Raw genomic sequence first — 17,777 nt, 5'->3', positions numbered from 1 at the left:
GACAGTTGGTAATCTCAAAGTCAAATGGAGGTTTGTGGCTGCAGAGATTACAGATAAGGTAATATTAGGTATTGATTTTTTGGAACATTTCAAGGCTATAATTGATCTAGGCAATTATACTGTTCAGATAAATCAAGATCTCATACCCGCCATTTGTTTAGGTGATAAGGAGGGTAAAATTTCACATGTTTACAGAGTAACGGTAGGGAGGAAAACAGTTGTTCCACCGCAGTCAATGAAGGTATTGAAAATTGAGATTGATAGGACACCTAACTCTGATATTATTATACAACCAAACTATGAACTCAAAGGTTTACTTACACCGAATGTCGTGCTGAAAATAGGTCAGGAGGTCTCAACAGTAGTACGCAATGGCTCCAATAAGTTTGTCACTTTGAAAGGAGGGTTGAAATTTGGAATTGGCACAGAAATAGAATGTGCAATACCCTTGACAGATGTAGATGAACTTGACAGGTTTTCTGACAAGTCAGTTAATGATTTTGTAACACATCAAGTTGCCCAGGCTGACAGAATATCTGATAGCCTGACAACTGGGTCAGAGTCGAATGAAAACTCAAATATGGGATCACAAGCACATACAATTTTATCCATTAAAGCTGACAAGAACCACTCTCATGCAGAGGTAAGTTCACAAGATTTTGATAAAAACATGCCGGACAGGGTCTCTGTCAAGCAAGTTCATTCAATTAAAGATATAGATGAACTTATTCCAAAACATATACAAGATCTGTATTCAAGGACCATTAAAGGTATGGCACTGTCAGAATGTAAGGACATAGCAGAATTATTGATTCAATTTCAAGATGTGTTTGCGAAAGGGGATATGGATCTGGGTTTATTTAAAGGGGAAATTAAACACCGTATCCACACTGGAGATGCTACTCCAGTAAAACATCGTCTGAGGCGGACTCCATTAAAGTTTGAAGGTGAGGAACAAAAACATTTACAGGATATGTTGGATAAAGGGGTTATTCAGTCGTCAATATCTGATTGGGCGGCGTGTCCGGTTCTAGTACGGAAAAAGGATGGCTCTATCAGGTACTGTCTAGACTATAGGGGGCTCAACTCAGCTACAACAAAAGATTTATTTCCGATAGCGAAAATAGAAACCTGTCTAGATACTTTGCGTGGAAGCCAGTACATGAGTACGGTGGATATGGCTGCGGGATATTGGCAGTTGGAAATAGACGAGAGAGACCGCTATAAGACCGCTTTTGTGACTAAGTATGGTTTGTTCGAGCACGTCAGACTGCCATTTGGTCTCTGTAACTCGCCAGCTACTTTTAGTAGAGTTGTTCAGTTAGTATTGCAGGGTTTAACTTGGGAGGAGTGTTTAGCATATCTGGATGATGTCATCATTTTGGGTTATAGTTTTGAGGACCACCTACAGAAGCTGAGACATGTATTAGAGCGATTCCAGCAGTATAATCTCAAGTTGAAACCATCAAAATGCAATCTGTTCCAACAAGAGGTAAAATTTTTAGGCAAGATTGTCAGCAAGGATGGGATCTCAATAGATCGTAAGAACATTGATACTGTACAGAAATGGCCAGTTCCAAAAAGTAAGAAAGAGCTAGAATCATTTTTGGGATTTGCTAATTACCACAGGGAGCATGTGTCTCACTACGCTGCTCTGGCCGCACCTTTACATGTCCTTACAGGAGGAAAGGAGTTTAAATGGGAATCAGAACATCAAGATGCATTTAATAGTATTAAGAAGGCTTTAACTACACCACCTGTATTGGGATATCTTGATCCGAACTTTCCATTCATTTTGGATACTGATGCCTCTGAAAATACTATCGGAGCAGAATTGAGTCAAATTCAAAACGGCAAGTGTGTTACGGTAAGCTATGCAAGTAGGGTATTGACACCAGCTCAGAGAAAATATTGCACTACACGGAAGGAACTTCTAGCAATAGTAGCCATTACCAGACAATACCGTCATTATCTTCTTGGTAACCAGTTCACTATACGCACAGACCATAACAGTTTGAAGTGGCTCATGAACTTCAAAAACATAGAGGGACAGTTAGCTCGCTGGCTAGAAGAGTTATCACAATATAACCTGAACATTCAACATAGACCAGGTAAGAAACATTCAAATGCAGATGGGCTTTCCAGGATACCTAATCACCAAGATCTTTGCTCACACTACAGCTCGGAGATACCCCTTAATTTGCTTCCTTGTGGAGGTTGTAAGTACTGCACTCGAGCAAGGAGCCAGTGGCAAACATTTGAAGAAGATGTAGACTTTGTGGTACCTTTGACAGCGAGATCTGTCAGCTGTACTTCACCAGTTGGCATCATAGGATTAACCATAAGGTCAATAAGGAATGTAACATCAGACAATAATATAGGTATAATGGGAATGCCTACCAGTTATTCAAATGATGACTTGGGGCAATTGCAAAGTCAGGATAAACATCTAAGTACTATTATTGCATGGTTAACACTGAATCATACTCCCTCGAAGCAGGAATTACAGATGCAGAGTCCAGGAGTTAGACATCTTTGGCAATGTAAGTCACAACTTAGATATCAAGACGGTATACTGTCTTATATCTGGGAGGACCCTATTGGTTCTAGGATTCTTTTTGTGACTCCAGACAGTCTGAAAGATGAATTGCTCAGGTGTTGTCATGATCTAAGATCTTCTGGACATTTAGGGCAGGACAAGACACTTTCAAAACTAAGGAAGACGGCATACTGGTACAAGATGTCAACAGATTGCAAAATCTATGTAAGTTCATGTCATGTTTGTAATAGGCAGAAGAAGGCATGCAGGAAAGCAAGAGCAGATCTGGGGCAATATCACTCTGGGGTTCCTTTTGAAAGGATACACATGGACATTTTAGGCCCTCTACCTGTAACTAAAATGGGTAATAAATATATTCTTGTGATCCTTGATCAATTTACCAAATGGATTGAGTGTTGTGCTTTGCCGAACCAACATGCAGAAACAATTGCCAAAGCTTTTATGGACAGTACAATATCAAGATTTGGGTGTCCCTTGGAGATTCATACAGATCAGGGGAAAAATGTTGATGACAACGTGATACGACAGCTCTGTGAACTCTTAGAGATAACGAAAACAAGGACGACAGCATATCATCCAGCTTCAAACGGTCAAGTTGAACGTTATAATCGCACTCTTGCGCAGATGATAAGGTGTTTCACTAAGAGACGACAAGATAGCTGGGATGTACACCTACAGCAACTTACTGGTGCCATTAGAGCTACAGAAAACAGACAAACTGGGTTCACACCAAATTTCATGGTTTTTGGCAAGGAAAATAGTCAACCTATTGACCTAGTTTTGGGTCTTGATGCACCTAACAGGACTAAAGAACAAAAAGAGCTAACAGATTATATCAAGATTCTTAGAGAGACGCTGACAGAGGTACATGTCCTTGCCAGGGAAAACATTAAAATGGCTCAGTGGAGACAGAAGAGAGATTATGACCTGAATGTCAATTGTAAGGTATATAAGGTAGGAGATATTGTTTTTAAGATAGATTCAGCCAGGAAAGTTGGGGTATGTCCAAAACTGAAGGCACCATGGAAAGGGCCCTTTGTGGTAGCTGAGGTTAAATCACCGGTCCTATACAAAATTAGGAACAAAAAAACATCTGAAGTTGTTCATCATGATAGGCTCAAACTCAGTCAAATTCGTGACTTACCTGTCTGGACACAAAGGCTTAAGAAAAGAATACTAGAACAGGTGGAGAGGAAAATGTTGGAAGATTTAACTGACAAGGAAGAACACTGTGACTTAGGGCTAGATTGGCTTTTCAGTAATAATGAGCCAATGTTGTGGAACATGATGGACAGTGGCCTTGCACAGTCAGACTCTCTGACTGGTGGAGGCAATACTGGAATTGGGCAGTCAGATTTTCTGACTAATAAAAGGAGCTCACAAGAAGCTGATCAGTTTACACTACAGGATTGGGAAACCCTAATGAACCTTGATGATAATTTTGGGGATCAGACAATAATCTATAATGTAGCCGATACTGTGGAAGCACAAGTTAAACTGTCTGATAGGAGCAGAGGGAGGGACAGGAAGGCCCCTGCCCACTTTAGAGATTTTGTAATGGACTAATGATGATGCAGTTTGTGTATAAATAGTGTATATAGGTTAAATGTTTAATTTGTTTTTTCTTTATCTTATTTTTAAAGAATGAAGAGGAAGAGCTAGACTATGAGCCAGAAGAAGAGGAAGTGGGTGTGCTGAAAGAACAGATAGAAAAGGAAGGGTGTTTGCTGAAAGAACAAAGAATTAAATGTAGCAGTAATAATAAAAAAAGATCAAGACCATGCTGTATATGCTCTGGTAGGTTTGTGAATGTAAGAAGACATGTACTTCGGGCTCATGTACCCTGGTATACTGCACCTCTGTTGGCATGTTGGACCTGTCAACTTCAATTTGGCCAACAGGGTGCATTTACTATACATTGCAACGACTATCACAACTCAGAGCAGACACATGGGTATAAAGAGGAATTTTTGGTTGACTGGGTTGAATTGATGAATGGCTTACTCATAGAACTTTGTCGTCAGTTCGCGGTTTCCACACTGGACAAATTGGTAACATTCGCCAGGGAGATGTCCACTCTAGAACAGTGTGACAAAGCAACCTTTCATCAAACAGACCTGCCGTTTCTGCTAAATTTCAACAGGATAAACCATTTCCACTCATCATCAGCTTACACGGTCTTTCCACCATCAAACATACATTCTCTCTTACACTGGAAAGTCTTAGCTTTATTAATTAAATCATCCGAAGATTCCGAAAATTTACTTTCATATAATTGTAAATTGTCTCTATGTAAAATTACTTCACATCCGATACACACAGTTGTTGACACACATTTTCATTGGGACAAATTCTTCCTACAAGCCAGATTTTCTGGCTTGCCTTCATACATTTGGGAAGAACAAGATAATGAAAAATTTCAGATTAGAAAATTAATATCAAATTTTGTTTTTCCAAGTCGATGGACAGCTTGCCTAGATGGGGATTTGTTAAGGGAGGATAAGAGAATTCTCCACACTATTGGAATCCATCCGAAGGTAGCAGGGAACCAGGTGGGTCGGAACTTTAATGAGTTGAAAAGAAGAATCCCAGGTAATTTTTTAGCAATAGGGGAATGTGGATTGGACGTAAGTCAGGGGGAGAAAGATATAAGAGAGCAAGTTAAGGTACTACGAGTACAATTAGAGTTGGTCAGAGATTACAAGTTACCTGTCGTAATTCACTGCAGAGGTAAAAACATAACTGCCAGGTGCTTAGATATCATGTCAGAGATACTGGACAGGGATCATGGTGTCCACTGGCACTGTTTCTCCCAGGACAAGACAACATATGAAAATATAAAGCGGTGTTTTCCTAATACAAAATTTGGTATTTCTCCATTACTGTTAATGGAGGATACCTATCCACAACTCCGCTCACAGGTTTGCGAGATGAGCCTAGAGGACATCATTCTGGAAAGTGATGCACCATACCTCCACCCCAAGAACTATGAGGACAGTTCTCCAATATTGATTAGATCTATTATACAGAAATTGTCTATCATGTTTAATATTCCAGGAAGGGAAATTGCTGACATCACCACCCGAAATGCTCAGCAGCTATATAAGTTTGAATAGCGTATCTTTGTGTATATATATATTTTTAACTGTAAATAACTATATGCGTGTGTGTATCATGTGGAACTGTAACAATTGTACTGTGTTGTAAAACTGTTATGTGAACTATGTGTGTTTGATGTGTAACTGTAAATATTGTGCCATTCTATTGAATGACTTTCGTTTCAAAGGACCACTGGAAATATTAGGACAAAGGGGGGTTATTACTGACATGGTTAAATGACAGTAACACCTCAAGTTATAAGTAAATCAATGGAGATATCATGATATCTGCGGGACAATTTCTGACATGATTAAATGACAGTAACTTCATTCACCGTTTAACCGTTTAAGGAAATCATAGTGGGACAAAAAGGACTTCAGAATAGAGAACTATCACTAATCATTCTTTATATGAATTTATATTATACCAACAATCTTTTCAGAGAGAAGGGGGAAGAATGTTGTAATCAACTTGTCCGGATCTGATATCACCGAAACCGGACATTGACTTATAGTGCGACTGTCAACGTCCTGTGGTGAGTACTTTGATCATTGCAGAATAACCAGAGAGCTTGATGAAGACAGACGTCTAACCCTCAACTCGTATCTGCCATTTGCCATACACGTACTTGGATAACTCAAGGTAACCTTACTTATTATATCAGTCTAGTTGCAAATACTATACTATTGATGGGACACATATAAGAATAAAGAGACCGCATCATGACGAACCTTCATTTATCAACAGAAAAGGCTACCCGAGCCTGAATGTTCAAGCAGTACGTGATGCAAAGGGTAATGTTCTTCTGTTTTCATCTTCACATAATGTAATTTTGAACTGTCACATTGTAAACAAATCTGCTGTTCCCCTGAATTAAATTTCAGAAACCAGTCTCACTATAGTCTGTTCCATATAACGATGTCTTTATATTAAAATTGATATTAATATAGTTACTTTCAGACCTAGATAAAAAAAAATCCATACAGTAACTGTAATTAAAAAAAAAGTTTTCCAGCTTAAAAAAAATATTTTCCAAAAAGAATGTACAACTTATTTATAAGTACCCCCCTTTTTTTCCATTTTGTACTAAGAACTAATTACTTTAAAAAAAAAGGCGCTGGATTAATAAGACTTAGGGTTTATAATCTTTGACCCCTCCCTTTTTTGGAAATGTTTCTTAAGGTTTATATAATGTTTTAACTGATTTTTTCAGGTAGATTTACAAACATAAATGCAAATTGGCCAGGTTGTTGTCATGATTCACATGTTTTCAGAACATCACAGGTGAGTGTAAATGGTTGATTAATAATTTTAAATCAGCTTCATTAGTCATTAGAATACAATGGAATATCATGAAAAACAGATCATAATTATACATAACATTGAAAACACTACATTATTTGATTCTACTAGTCCCAGATGGTATATATTTCTGTTTTATGTAGACAACCTATTAAAGTGAAGATGCAAAATATTTTCACTTTTTTAAATGTTCAATGTTTCTGGTTTATATCATATTTAGAGACATATTGTATTATATATGTCCCTGATATCAGCCAGCAAAAAGTGAATGAAAAATGTCTGGATAAGAATGGTAAAATGTTGTATGATTGCCAATGCCATATCTTTTAAACAATGCAAACTAAATTGATATGCATGTATATTCTTTAAAAAATATGTTTGTATTGTATTTATATTTATGTATTGTATAATATTCTTTAAAATATATATATTTGCTCATGCAGGTTTGTGCTCACATGGAGAGAAATGGCATCTTACTTGGTGATAGTGGCTATCCCTGTAGGTCTTTTTTAATGACACCTTTTCTGAACCCCAATGAACAACACCATAGAAGGTACAACAGATGTCATGCAGTCACAAGATCCATTATTGAAAGAACATTTGGCAGATGGAAGAGAAGTTTCCACATATTGCATTCTGAAGTGAGTTATTATTTAGATGATCTGTTTGATTGGAGTATATTTTTCCTTTCAAATTATAATCATAATATTTATTTTAAAGAAAATTACAAAACCACCCTCCCCCTTTTCCACTCCCTCTCACTCTCAATACTATATCGAATAAATTTGCACCCGAGTTGTGTCTTAGATATATATTATTTTATGTTATCAACCGGAACTATTTGGTTAAATTTTTGTATATTTAAACTTAATATTACAAACTTATACATTTTTTGAGACTGTTACCAACAGATTGCACAAATGGATCAGTGGTCCCAGAGAAAAAAAAAACCACACTACGACTTTTTTGCATCTTATTACGTCCTTCAACCACACAATCTAGTGTCTTGTGTAACCCTGCATGGTATTTTTTTTTAATTTTGCAGATTCGTACATATGGATCCCAAAAAGGTAACCAAAATAGTAATGGTTTGTGGAATCCTACACAACATCTGCATACAGCTAAATGAGCCAGATGTAGCTGATGAGCTTGTTAATGAGGATGTTGAAAATGGAAACAACTATAATGGACAACAGGATGGAAGAGGGATTAGGGAGCACATTGCTGACACTTATATTAACCGTCATTAAATTTAAAACATCTCTTTCACTTTCTTTATTTTTATATATTGTAATCCAAGAAACTTAAGTACCAGGATCATTTATGATTTCATAAAATTGTTTAGCTTTGAATGTTACAAAAATCATATTTGGCAATTGCCAAAATCTTGCACCCACAATGAAAATAGAAGATTTGGTATGCTTGCCAATAAAATAAAATCTTCTATACTTCAAATGATATAGATATGAGCAATTGTACAGCCATCAACATTGAAAAAGTCAATTTCCTTTATATACAGAAACGTTGTTGGTGAAATAAGACTCAGTATTGGAATTATCATCTTACCAGCTTGAAATTATCATATTTGACATCAACATGTTAATACATTGATATCTTATCTTCATTGATTAGGCTACAAAAATGACAAAACAAAACAAAAAAAAAATCCAAATTGCTGACAATATTCATTTATAAGTTATATAATCATCAATTTCAATCACAAAGAATTCATACATACGATATGTGTTAATAGAAAAATCTATCAATATAATATATGCAGTATTCTAATAATTTGATTTTGTAATAAACATAGAAGTTTGGAAAAAACAATTAAAACAAGTCAATCATTTCAGTAAATATATTCAAACATTTAAATATCTAACAACTTGAAAAGTTTTCTAAATGTTTTAACAATCACTGCCTAGGCCTAAAACTGACAATAGTTCCAAGGCATCAGAATCTAAACTGTCATATTTGCTAAGCAATTTCCTCAAAAGATCTACTTGTAGTGTATTCTTCTCTAGTTCCTTTTCAAGAACTGCACATTGTAATGTATACACATCTTCAGCTGTCTTTTTCTTCTTGCTGGGTGTCTGCTGTATGCTGCAAGAAAAAAAAACACCACATTCAAAATAATTACTGTATAAAAACCCATTATAAGTTAATTGGGGCATAATCAAGTTCTGCCAATTTTTAACAGTCCCTTTTTCCTAGAGGGTGTCTCATCAGTTGTATTATAATGGAACAATTATTTCTTTTTTTGTCTACTTATTTGAATTTTTAGTACCATGAGGTGTGCATCAAAGTTAGGGAGCCTTTGATTTTTAGGTTGGGGAAGGGGGTCTCGAGGAAATTAGAAAAAAAATAGGCAGGACAGGATTTTTGAGAAGAAGTAAAAAATGTCAGGATAAAACACTTTACAAGAAAAAGGCAGGATGACAATTTATGTAAAAAAAGTCACACACCGGGTAATCTAAAGAGAAAAGAAGACAGGACCAAAAAGATTGAAAAATTAAAAGGCAAGACAGAAATTAAAACAACAACCAAGGCAGGACAAAATCCCCCCCCCCCCCTTAAAAAAAGGTTGAGTGCTCACAAATTCTCTCAGTAATCTGTGAAGGAGGTCAGTGGTTTTTCATTCATATTGTATTTTTATGATTTTCTAATTTTCCTTTTTTTAATCCATTGGCATTGCATGGTCTTTTATAAGGTATGGGTTTTTATCATTGTCGAAGGCTGCACAGTTACCTTATAGCTTACATCCACTTTATTTTAACTTTGCCTTTTTTTTAATCCATTGCATGGTCTTTTATACGCTATCGGTTTTTATCATTGTCGAAGGCTGCACAGTTACCTTATAGCTTATACCCATGCACTTTATTATAACTTTGCTAGATAGATGACCTATTGACAATCATACCCCAGATGTCATGAAATAAGAAATTTCTTGTGGTAAATATGTAGTAACATTACCTGCATGAACTTGAAGATCTTTTTGACTGGGAAGATGCTGAAATACTTGGTCCTGGAGATGTGGCATTTCTATCAGTCCCTTCAGCATCATCGGCTACAGGGCAGGTCTGCTCATTGTTCTGCAAGTTTGCATGATGTCTGTCTAAGGCTCTCATCCAGACAGCTTCTTCTCCTGTATGTCTGGGGGTAGCTGTGGCAGTGCATTGAGACTGGCTTCCTTTTGTGGTGGAAATTGCTTCTAAAATATCAAGTAAAGAAATAGGAATAGAAATTCTTGTAAAGATTCTTAGTAGGAACAAATCTATACAAATAGATAATTTCAGAGCCTTTTATAGCTGGCTATGCTGTATGGGCTTTGCTCATTGTTTAAGGTTGTACAGTTATCTTTTTGGTCTCTTGTGTACAGTTGTCTCATTGGCAATTATACCATATCTTCTTTTTTAATATATATATATTAACATACGGACAATGACCTGATTTTTTCATAGGTGACATGTGAGGGGAAAAAATGGTTTTATTTCAAAGTAAATTATTCTGATTTTTTAAAACTTTTTTTTACAAATGACCTATGAAATGGTTAAGAACAAATGTGAAAGCATAAACATTAAATGATAAAAATGTATCTTGTTTATTATATGCAGATGACCTCGTGTTAATATCTGAATCAGAGTCTGGCTTACAACAATGTTTAAACAAACTCAACACTTACTGTGATAAGTGGAATTTAAATGTAAATCTAAACAAAACTAATGTTATGATTTTTAATAAATCAGGTAAAGTCCTTAAAAATTATAACTTTACATTTAATGAACACACAGTTGATTTGACCAATGAATATAAATATTTGGGTATTTTATTTAAGCCCTCAGGAATTTTCACTTATGCTGTCAATCATCTCTGCAAAAAAGCTTCCAAGGCAATGTTTTGCATTAGAAAGCTCCTATTCTCAGATAGACTTAATATCTATCCACATTTATAACTGTTTGAAAGTTGTTTAAAACCTATACTACTTTATTGCAGTGAAATATGGGCACTTAATACGTTAGTTAAAGATAATTCGAGTCTTGAATGTAGATATTTGTCATTTTTACCATCAAAAATCCAAATAAAATTTGCTAAATATCTTGTTGGTGTTAATAAAGCTGCAGTAAACACAGCAGTTTTAGCAGAAATAGGTATGTTACCTATTGCTATTGATGCTGTTAAGGCTTCGGTTGGCTATTGGTGCCATTTGATAAATGCAAAAAAAGATAGTTATGCTTCAAATGCCTATAAATTAAATTTAAATAATGGTTTTGCGGTCAAATAAAATAATGCTCTTTCAAAAATAGGGTTTAATCATGTATGGGAAAATCAATGTACATTCTCTAAAAAATGCCTTATAAAATCTGTAGGTAAAAAAAATAGCTGAAAGGTATACAGATTTCTAGAAAGACAGTCTTTTTAACGACCAAAATAACCCAAATGGAAACAAATAAAGAACATACAGAAAATTAAAAAAGAATACAAATTAGAATTTTTTTTATTAATAGATTTAGATCGATACATGATATCAAATTTTATAAAAATAAGAATAAGTAATAGTTATCTAAATATTGAACAGGGTAGACACCGTAAATTACCGTTGGAAAAAAGATTTTGTCCTCTCTGTAAACAGGATGTAGAAGATGAATATCATTTTACTTTAAAATGTCAAATTTTAGAAAAATGTAGGCAAAAACTTTTTCAAGAATTAGAAAATATAATTCCAGATTTCACCAAAATGTCTGATGAGGAAAAATTTGTATTTATGTTTACTTTTAATGAATATGACGTAACTAAAATTATTGTCAAGGGAGTAAATGATTTATATGTATTAAGAAACAGCCTAGCTGATAAGAAAAACTAGTGTACGTATAATTTCTTATAGTATTTGTAATGATATTTTTTTATAACAATTGCATTAATATGAATGTTTGTACTTGGACTTTTAATTTGCAAAGGTATCACCTCCTCCAAAACATTTAAATATATAGTCTTATAAGAATATGAATGTTGTTTAAATTTATATTTTATAAGTTTGTAATGATTGTCATGTTTGTCCTGGTAACAATCCAATATTTGGATTTTACACCAATAAAATGATTTGATTTGATTTGATTTGATTAAACATATAGTATATAACACTCATGCAATTATACTATATTATAAGTTATTCAGGTCTCAGACAAGGTATATAATGTGACATTCCCGGCTTAGAGTTTATATCCCCTAAGCCGAAGCCCTGTTTTCATTTTTCATAGGATTTTTTTCAGTTTAAGAAGGCCACTTTGAAAGTAAACTGATTTTTTTTATTTTGAAAACAGAAGTACAAAGAGGAATAACTCTTAGATTATTCATTTACAAGATATGATCAGATATAAGAAACAGGCTATAGTCTTTCTTCTATGGTGTAAGCAACTGATAAGTTCTTCTCTGTACATGAAATTATATATTTTAAACTTAATAAGTTATTATTTTAATTGATTAAAACAGTTTCATAACTTTAAAACAGTTTCAAATTCTTTTAAAGTCATATCTCCGTAAAAAATATCTTTTCAATGTTACAAGGGACAAAAAAGCGGCAACAGCAAAACCAAAAACAAAACGATGGTGAAAGTAGGTTTTGCAATCAAAATAAAGATTAATAAAGGTTAAATACTGTTTCAAGGATATCCAAATGCAAAAAGTGTAAGTGAATAATTCAATCCTTTATGTACAAGTGACCACTAGTTGTGCATAAGTATGAAAATTTTAAAGTAGTTTGACATGCATATATTTTTAGAACATGTCAAGGTCAAATATATTTAAAGCGAGGAAATCCCATGCTATGGGAAACCCTTCTGTCAAAGCAGACGACCGTTAGCGTAAACTTATTTTCTATATCTACAGGTTAAAATCAAAGTTTTAAGTCAAATTAAAGAATGAAATAAGAGTAAAAATTAAATTGAATTTAAAAAAACCATACCATTGCAAGTTATTTCTGTCTCCAAGCCACCAACTCCAATGAATGAGGCACTATCCCTCATAGCATTCACTATATTTTCCTCCGCAACAGTCAGCTGTGTGGGTGGTGGTCCACCTCCAGTTTTGCCCATTTCTTTTCTGTTGTTGGTGAACTTCTCTTTGGCACCCCTACACATATTGCGGTATTTGTTCCTGACCTCTGTCTCACTCCTCATACAAACACCCAATGCGTTGACTTCCTCTGTAATGAGTTTCCATAACTCATTTTCCTTCTGGTTAGTAATTTCTGGGGACAATCCCCCTTTCAGCAACTCCAAATCATGAGTAACTCGTGAACTTATAAGGTTGGCCTCAATTGATGTGAAATTAGCTTTTCTGTCCCTAGGCAATTTTTTTGCAGATAATTCAGCCATCTTGGTAACAGGAAGTGAAGATTTTCTGTGCATTATGGGTAACATTTTAACGACAAAAAAATTAACGACTCTTAACGCAGTGTTAGTTAACATTGTCGTTAAAAAATTTTGAACAACACATTTTAACGCATATGTTAGCTAACGACTTAGTTAAGATTTAACGACTCGTTAGCCTTAATCATCGTTAAGGCTAACGACACTTTTGAACAACTGGGCCCAGGTAACGTTTTTTTATATCAAGGAATTATTAAAAATGAAATTGGTATTGCGTTCTTTCCTATTTTATACTAGACTGATAAATATATATTTTACTGAAAGCTTCATACAAACGAGACCGGGAAAAGGAAGTACATTGTAGATCTCTGCGCAGATGCGGGAATTCAAAACATGACATCAAACAAATTGAACGATTTTAAGTTTATTAGTACAATAAAAATTTCGGGAAAGTTTTCTTGATTTTTTTTTTAATATTGATTTTTCTACTGTTATTGGGGACTTCGTTCCCATATAACGAAACTTGATGAGACTGTCATCAAAGTTAGAAGTTAAACACTAATATGAGGCAGGCATTACCTGTAAATGAGGACGAAGTCTGTATGAATTATTTTTCTTCTTCTTCCAGTTTAGTTGTGACGTTATTTAACTATGACGTCATATGCAATGTAAACAAAGATACGCTTTCATCAGGTTACGTTTTTTCATATCAAGGAATTATTTTAAAAAAAATGAAATTGGTATTGCATTCCTTCCTATTTATACTAGACTGATAAATATATATTTTGCTCAAAGATTCATACAACACAAGACCAGAAAAAGGAAGTGCATTGTAGATTTCTGCGCAGGTCCGGGATTTCAAAACATGACATAAAAAAAAATGAACGATTTTGAGTTCATTAGTACAATGAAAAATTCGGGAAATTTTCCCGATTTTTTTTTTTAATTGAATTTTCTACTGTTATTGGGGACTTCGTCCCCATATAAAAGCAGATTAAATCCACAATTTTCTACATTTGAAAATTCCTGAACCAAGTCAGGAATATGAGAGTTTTTGTCCAGTATTTTTGTGATTTAACTTTTGTCGACGAATCCTTTGCCGAGATATTTCACTAGTGAGGAGATTTATTTTTCGCACACAGATCAAGAAATGTGAAAATATCACAAAATTTAGAGAAAGTGTTGAAATTATTCACGAAAAATTTAAGATTCGAAGATTGCATCTTTTTAACTTTTCTTTTACAGCTTTGTATTAAATAATATCTGTCACTTTAAAATGGAACACTTCAATCATCAGGTTAATATACATAGGTTAAGCGTGGTCCATTTACTGAAACACTGAGAACGAATTAGTATCTGGTCCCTGAATTAAGGAGTAACAGTAGTGTAGTTGAAGAGTTGCAACCGTCAATTGTAGATTCGACGGTCGCAAATGCAGTTTTACTGGCGACGCGTAGCGGAGACAGTAAAACGGAGATTTGCGATCGTCAAATCAAAATTGACGGTGGCAACTCTTCAACTGCAGTATTGTTATTCCGATTCTAATGCATTACAAAAAGAAATAATACGATAAAACTTGGAAAAATGTCTTAATTTCACAAGGTAAAAAAAATCCGCAAAACTTCATGAACGATTTTGGCGCACACTAGTCGAGACTGGTTGAGACTTGGTCAAAACCATTTCAGACTACACCAATATCATCAAGCACTGAATTAAGTAAAGTCAGGACCTAGTCCAGTACACTTTAGTACAGTAAAGTACAGTCGAGTAAATTGTGTGCTCGATTTTACACAAATGCATATGATTTAAAAAATCTGATCAAATTGAAAAGTTAGAAAATGTCGTTTTATTGAATACAGGGGTCAAGTTTAATTAGCGGAAAGTGATGACAAAATTAAGCACTTAAATTCTGAAATGAATATTAGGTATTAAAGTTTAGCGAAGGCCATTCAAATTTTGTAACAGATCATGTTTAGGTTCACAATTTTAAGTTCTTATATCGATTTTTTAATTATTCTTTTTTTAATGAAAATGCGATTTTTGAAATAACAAAGATCAACCTCTCGCCGCCCTCACCCCCCCCCCCCCCCCCCCCCCCCCCCCGGAAAAAAAACCCACCACGTTATTGATTTTTAAAAACCAAAGGTTAAGATAAGAAATTAACACACTGTTAATAATGGACCAATATGGCAATTATTTACATTCAATTTGATAAGATGTATCCAATTTCATTATATATTGAAAATTAAAAAAACAAAGATTTTTGTAAAGATAGAAAGCATATGGATTCGACCAGTTCCCTGTCTGAATGGACCAATAACATACACAAAATATTTGGGGTCATTTTTGGTTTGATTTTAAGCAAATAACCACCAATAAATCCAAAATTGTTTATTTTGGTTATATTTTTTGGTGGATCATTTTCATTTTGTCATAAGATAAACACAAATATTAATTTCTGTTCAGAAATTCGCTATATATTCAACCAAATTAAATTGTAAAAATAAATTGTATGTGTTCACATAAAGAAAAAAACCCGAAAGCACCTGAAGACAAAACTATTAACAAATAAACAAACATACTTTAGACAATTGTACGTCTTTTAAGGCCAAGTGCAATTGATAAAAATCCAACCATAAATGCCCTCAAAATGTAAAAAAAAATAATATTGTATTTACATGAAATATATAGCAAAAAAAAGCAGGTGACGAATACTTTTGGCAAAGTACTGTAGGCTACAACTTGAAGTGCCGTTCTTAGAGGTTCAACTGAAACTTCAAAGAAGCAATCTTGCGTGAACGCATCTCTAATACTGAATATGTACATACTATACTTATATATTTCTCTTCCTGTGGTTGATTTATATGGCAGTCGTCTAGCTAGGAGTACAGGGTATGAATCAGATGACGAATAAAATGCATAAAAATATGTTTTTTTCGTATACTTTATATTTCATTCTATCGATACCAAAAAACGCAAACCTTTTTTTTTGTACAATTCAGAAATTATAGAGGATAATAGAAGTAATCAAATAAAAAGTGAAATGAATAGAAAATGTTTGTTTTTAACACACATAATTAAACTACATTGTATAAACCATCATTCTATTTATAAAAGGTAACATGTATGACTTTGTAAAAATGTATTTACATTTAACATTGTCAACAAGCTCCTTAGTTTATTAAATTTGTGCGCATGGAAAATTTATTAAATTGTTGTCCATTCTATTATATCACATGCATTTACTGCATGTTCGTTACTTATTTTTCTTTAACTATAGAAAAACATCATTGGAGAAATATTTATACTTTGTGATGACCCACGATTGAAATACTACATGCACACATGATATTGTAATTGTAATCTTAATCGTAGGTGTATAACAGTTTCCGCAAATGTCTTATTAAAATCATAGTATAAAAATATATATGTTATAGTTGTATACTAAAGATATGGTACAATAAATTGGTGAAGTACTCGGTTATGACAAACTTTACTAAACTGTACAATGATAAACAAGTTCTGACAAAAATACAGATTTACATACCAGCTTGGCATGAATATGCTGTCAAAAAGAGTAAAACGACAGCTACAACATCACCCTTCATAACGAAATACGCAACCAGGAAGTTAATATTTGAATAGGATTGTGTTCATACAAATACAAATGCAAATTCTTTGGTGGGAACTAGACCGTAAAAGAACATGAACCGGTATTTAAACATATCTAAATACACATCAAAAACGTCTCTCATACATAAGTTTTGTTTACAAATTATAAATAAAGGGGGTGGATGGGTTTTATAAACAGTTCATTTTTCCAACTAGCTAATTCTGAAAAAATCTATCAAATTTTTTTGTCAACACACCAATAGGAGATTAATGAACGTACTATCCATCACTATTCAGAGACATACAGCTCGTCATATAAAATAATAAATTTTTGAGATGCATCTAGTCTTAATGAGATGATTTTTTTCTCTTAAACCGAACACACTGACTTGAACTATCATTAAATTAAGACTTTCGTTCGGTATATCGATAGAAATGATCTTGAAAGGATAAGTAAGTTTAAACGATGGTCAAACAGTGTTATTGGGTCGTAAAAGAGTCTGGTATATGACCGTGAATTTTATAGATACACAATTCATTTACCAAATTAGCGAAATATCTCATTACTATTATACGACCGCAAAAATCAAGAAAAGAAATAAGTTTTCAAATAGTTCCACTTCCTTGATAACACTGTGCATTAAGGCATTTTAAAATAATGCATTTCATTTAAAAAAACATAAAACAGATAAACATGTGAAAACTATTCTACAAAGAAAGCACGTTTTGGATCTCTGGTGGTCAAATTTTAACGAAACCGTGTGTGTGTGTGTGATAGAACAGTAAAATGGAAATGATGTTTTCCCTGCTCATGTTCAGATATTTGTTGAATAGAAGAT

The 17,777-nt window shown here is 33.9% G+C and overlaps 2 protein-coding genes across 2 annotated transcripts in view; both read right to left on the bottom strand.

Moving 5' to 3' along the window:
* The window catches only part of LOC134684418 (receptor-type tyrosine-protein phosphatase gamma-like), a 110,951-nt gene extending 94,016 nt beyond the window's left edge, over nt 1-16,935 (bottom strand). The window contains exon 1 of the mRNA XM_063543702.1: nt 16,874-16,935. Within this exon, the coding sequence (XP_063399772.1) occupies nt 16,874-16,934 (61 nt within the window). The 5' untranslated portion in view covers nt 16,935. The remainder of the gene's footprint in view (nt 1-16,873) is intronic.
* LOC134683499 (uncharacterized) lies at nt 8,869-13,332 on the bottom strand. The gene is made up of 3 exons (XM_063542810.1): nt 12,921-13,332; nt 9,935-10,172; nt 8,869-9,064 (listed from the first exon to the last, which is right to left on the bottom strand). Exons 1-3 carry the CDS (start codon nt 13,330-13,332, stop codon nt 8,869-8,871), a joined length of 846 nt encoding a protein of 281 aa, XP_063398880.1.
* Nucleotides 16,936-17,777: the final 842 nt, after the last annotated feature.

Source organism: Mytilus trossulus, chromosome 9, assembly GCF_036588685.1.
Source record: "Mytilus trossulus isolate FHL-02 chromosome 9, PNRI_Mtr1.1.1.hap1, whole genome shotgun sequence".
In the NCBI taxonomy this organism is placed as follows: domain Eukaryota; kingdom Metazoa; phylum Mollusca; class Bivalvia; order Mytilida; family Mytilidae; genus Mytilus; species Mytilus trossulus.
This window is presented reverse-complemented; position numbering and strand designations above follow the sequence as displayed.

Excerpts from the sequence above, each read along its gene's own strand:
- LOC134683499 (XM_063542810.1), bottom strand. The coding sequence starts at position 13,332 with ATGGCTGAATTATCTGCAAAAAAATTGCCTAGGGACAGAAAAGCTAAT. Across the intron at positions 10,173-12,920 it reads GACAGAAATAACTTGCAATG|AAGCAATTTCCACCACAAAA; the intron begins GTATGGTTTTTT and ends TTGATATTTTAG. Across the intron at positions 9,065-9,934 it reads AGATCTTCAAGTTCATGCAG|CATACAGCAGACACCCAGCA; the intron begins GTAATGTTACTA and ends TTTTTCTTGCAG.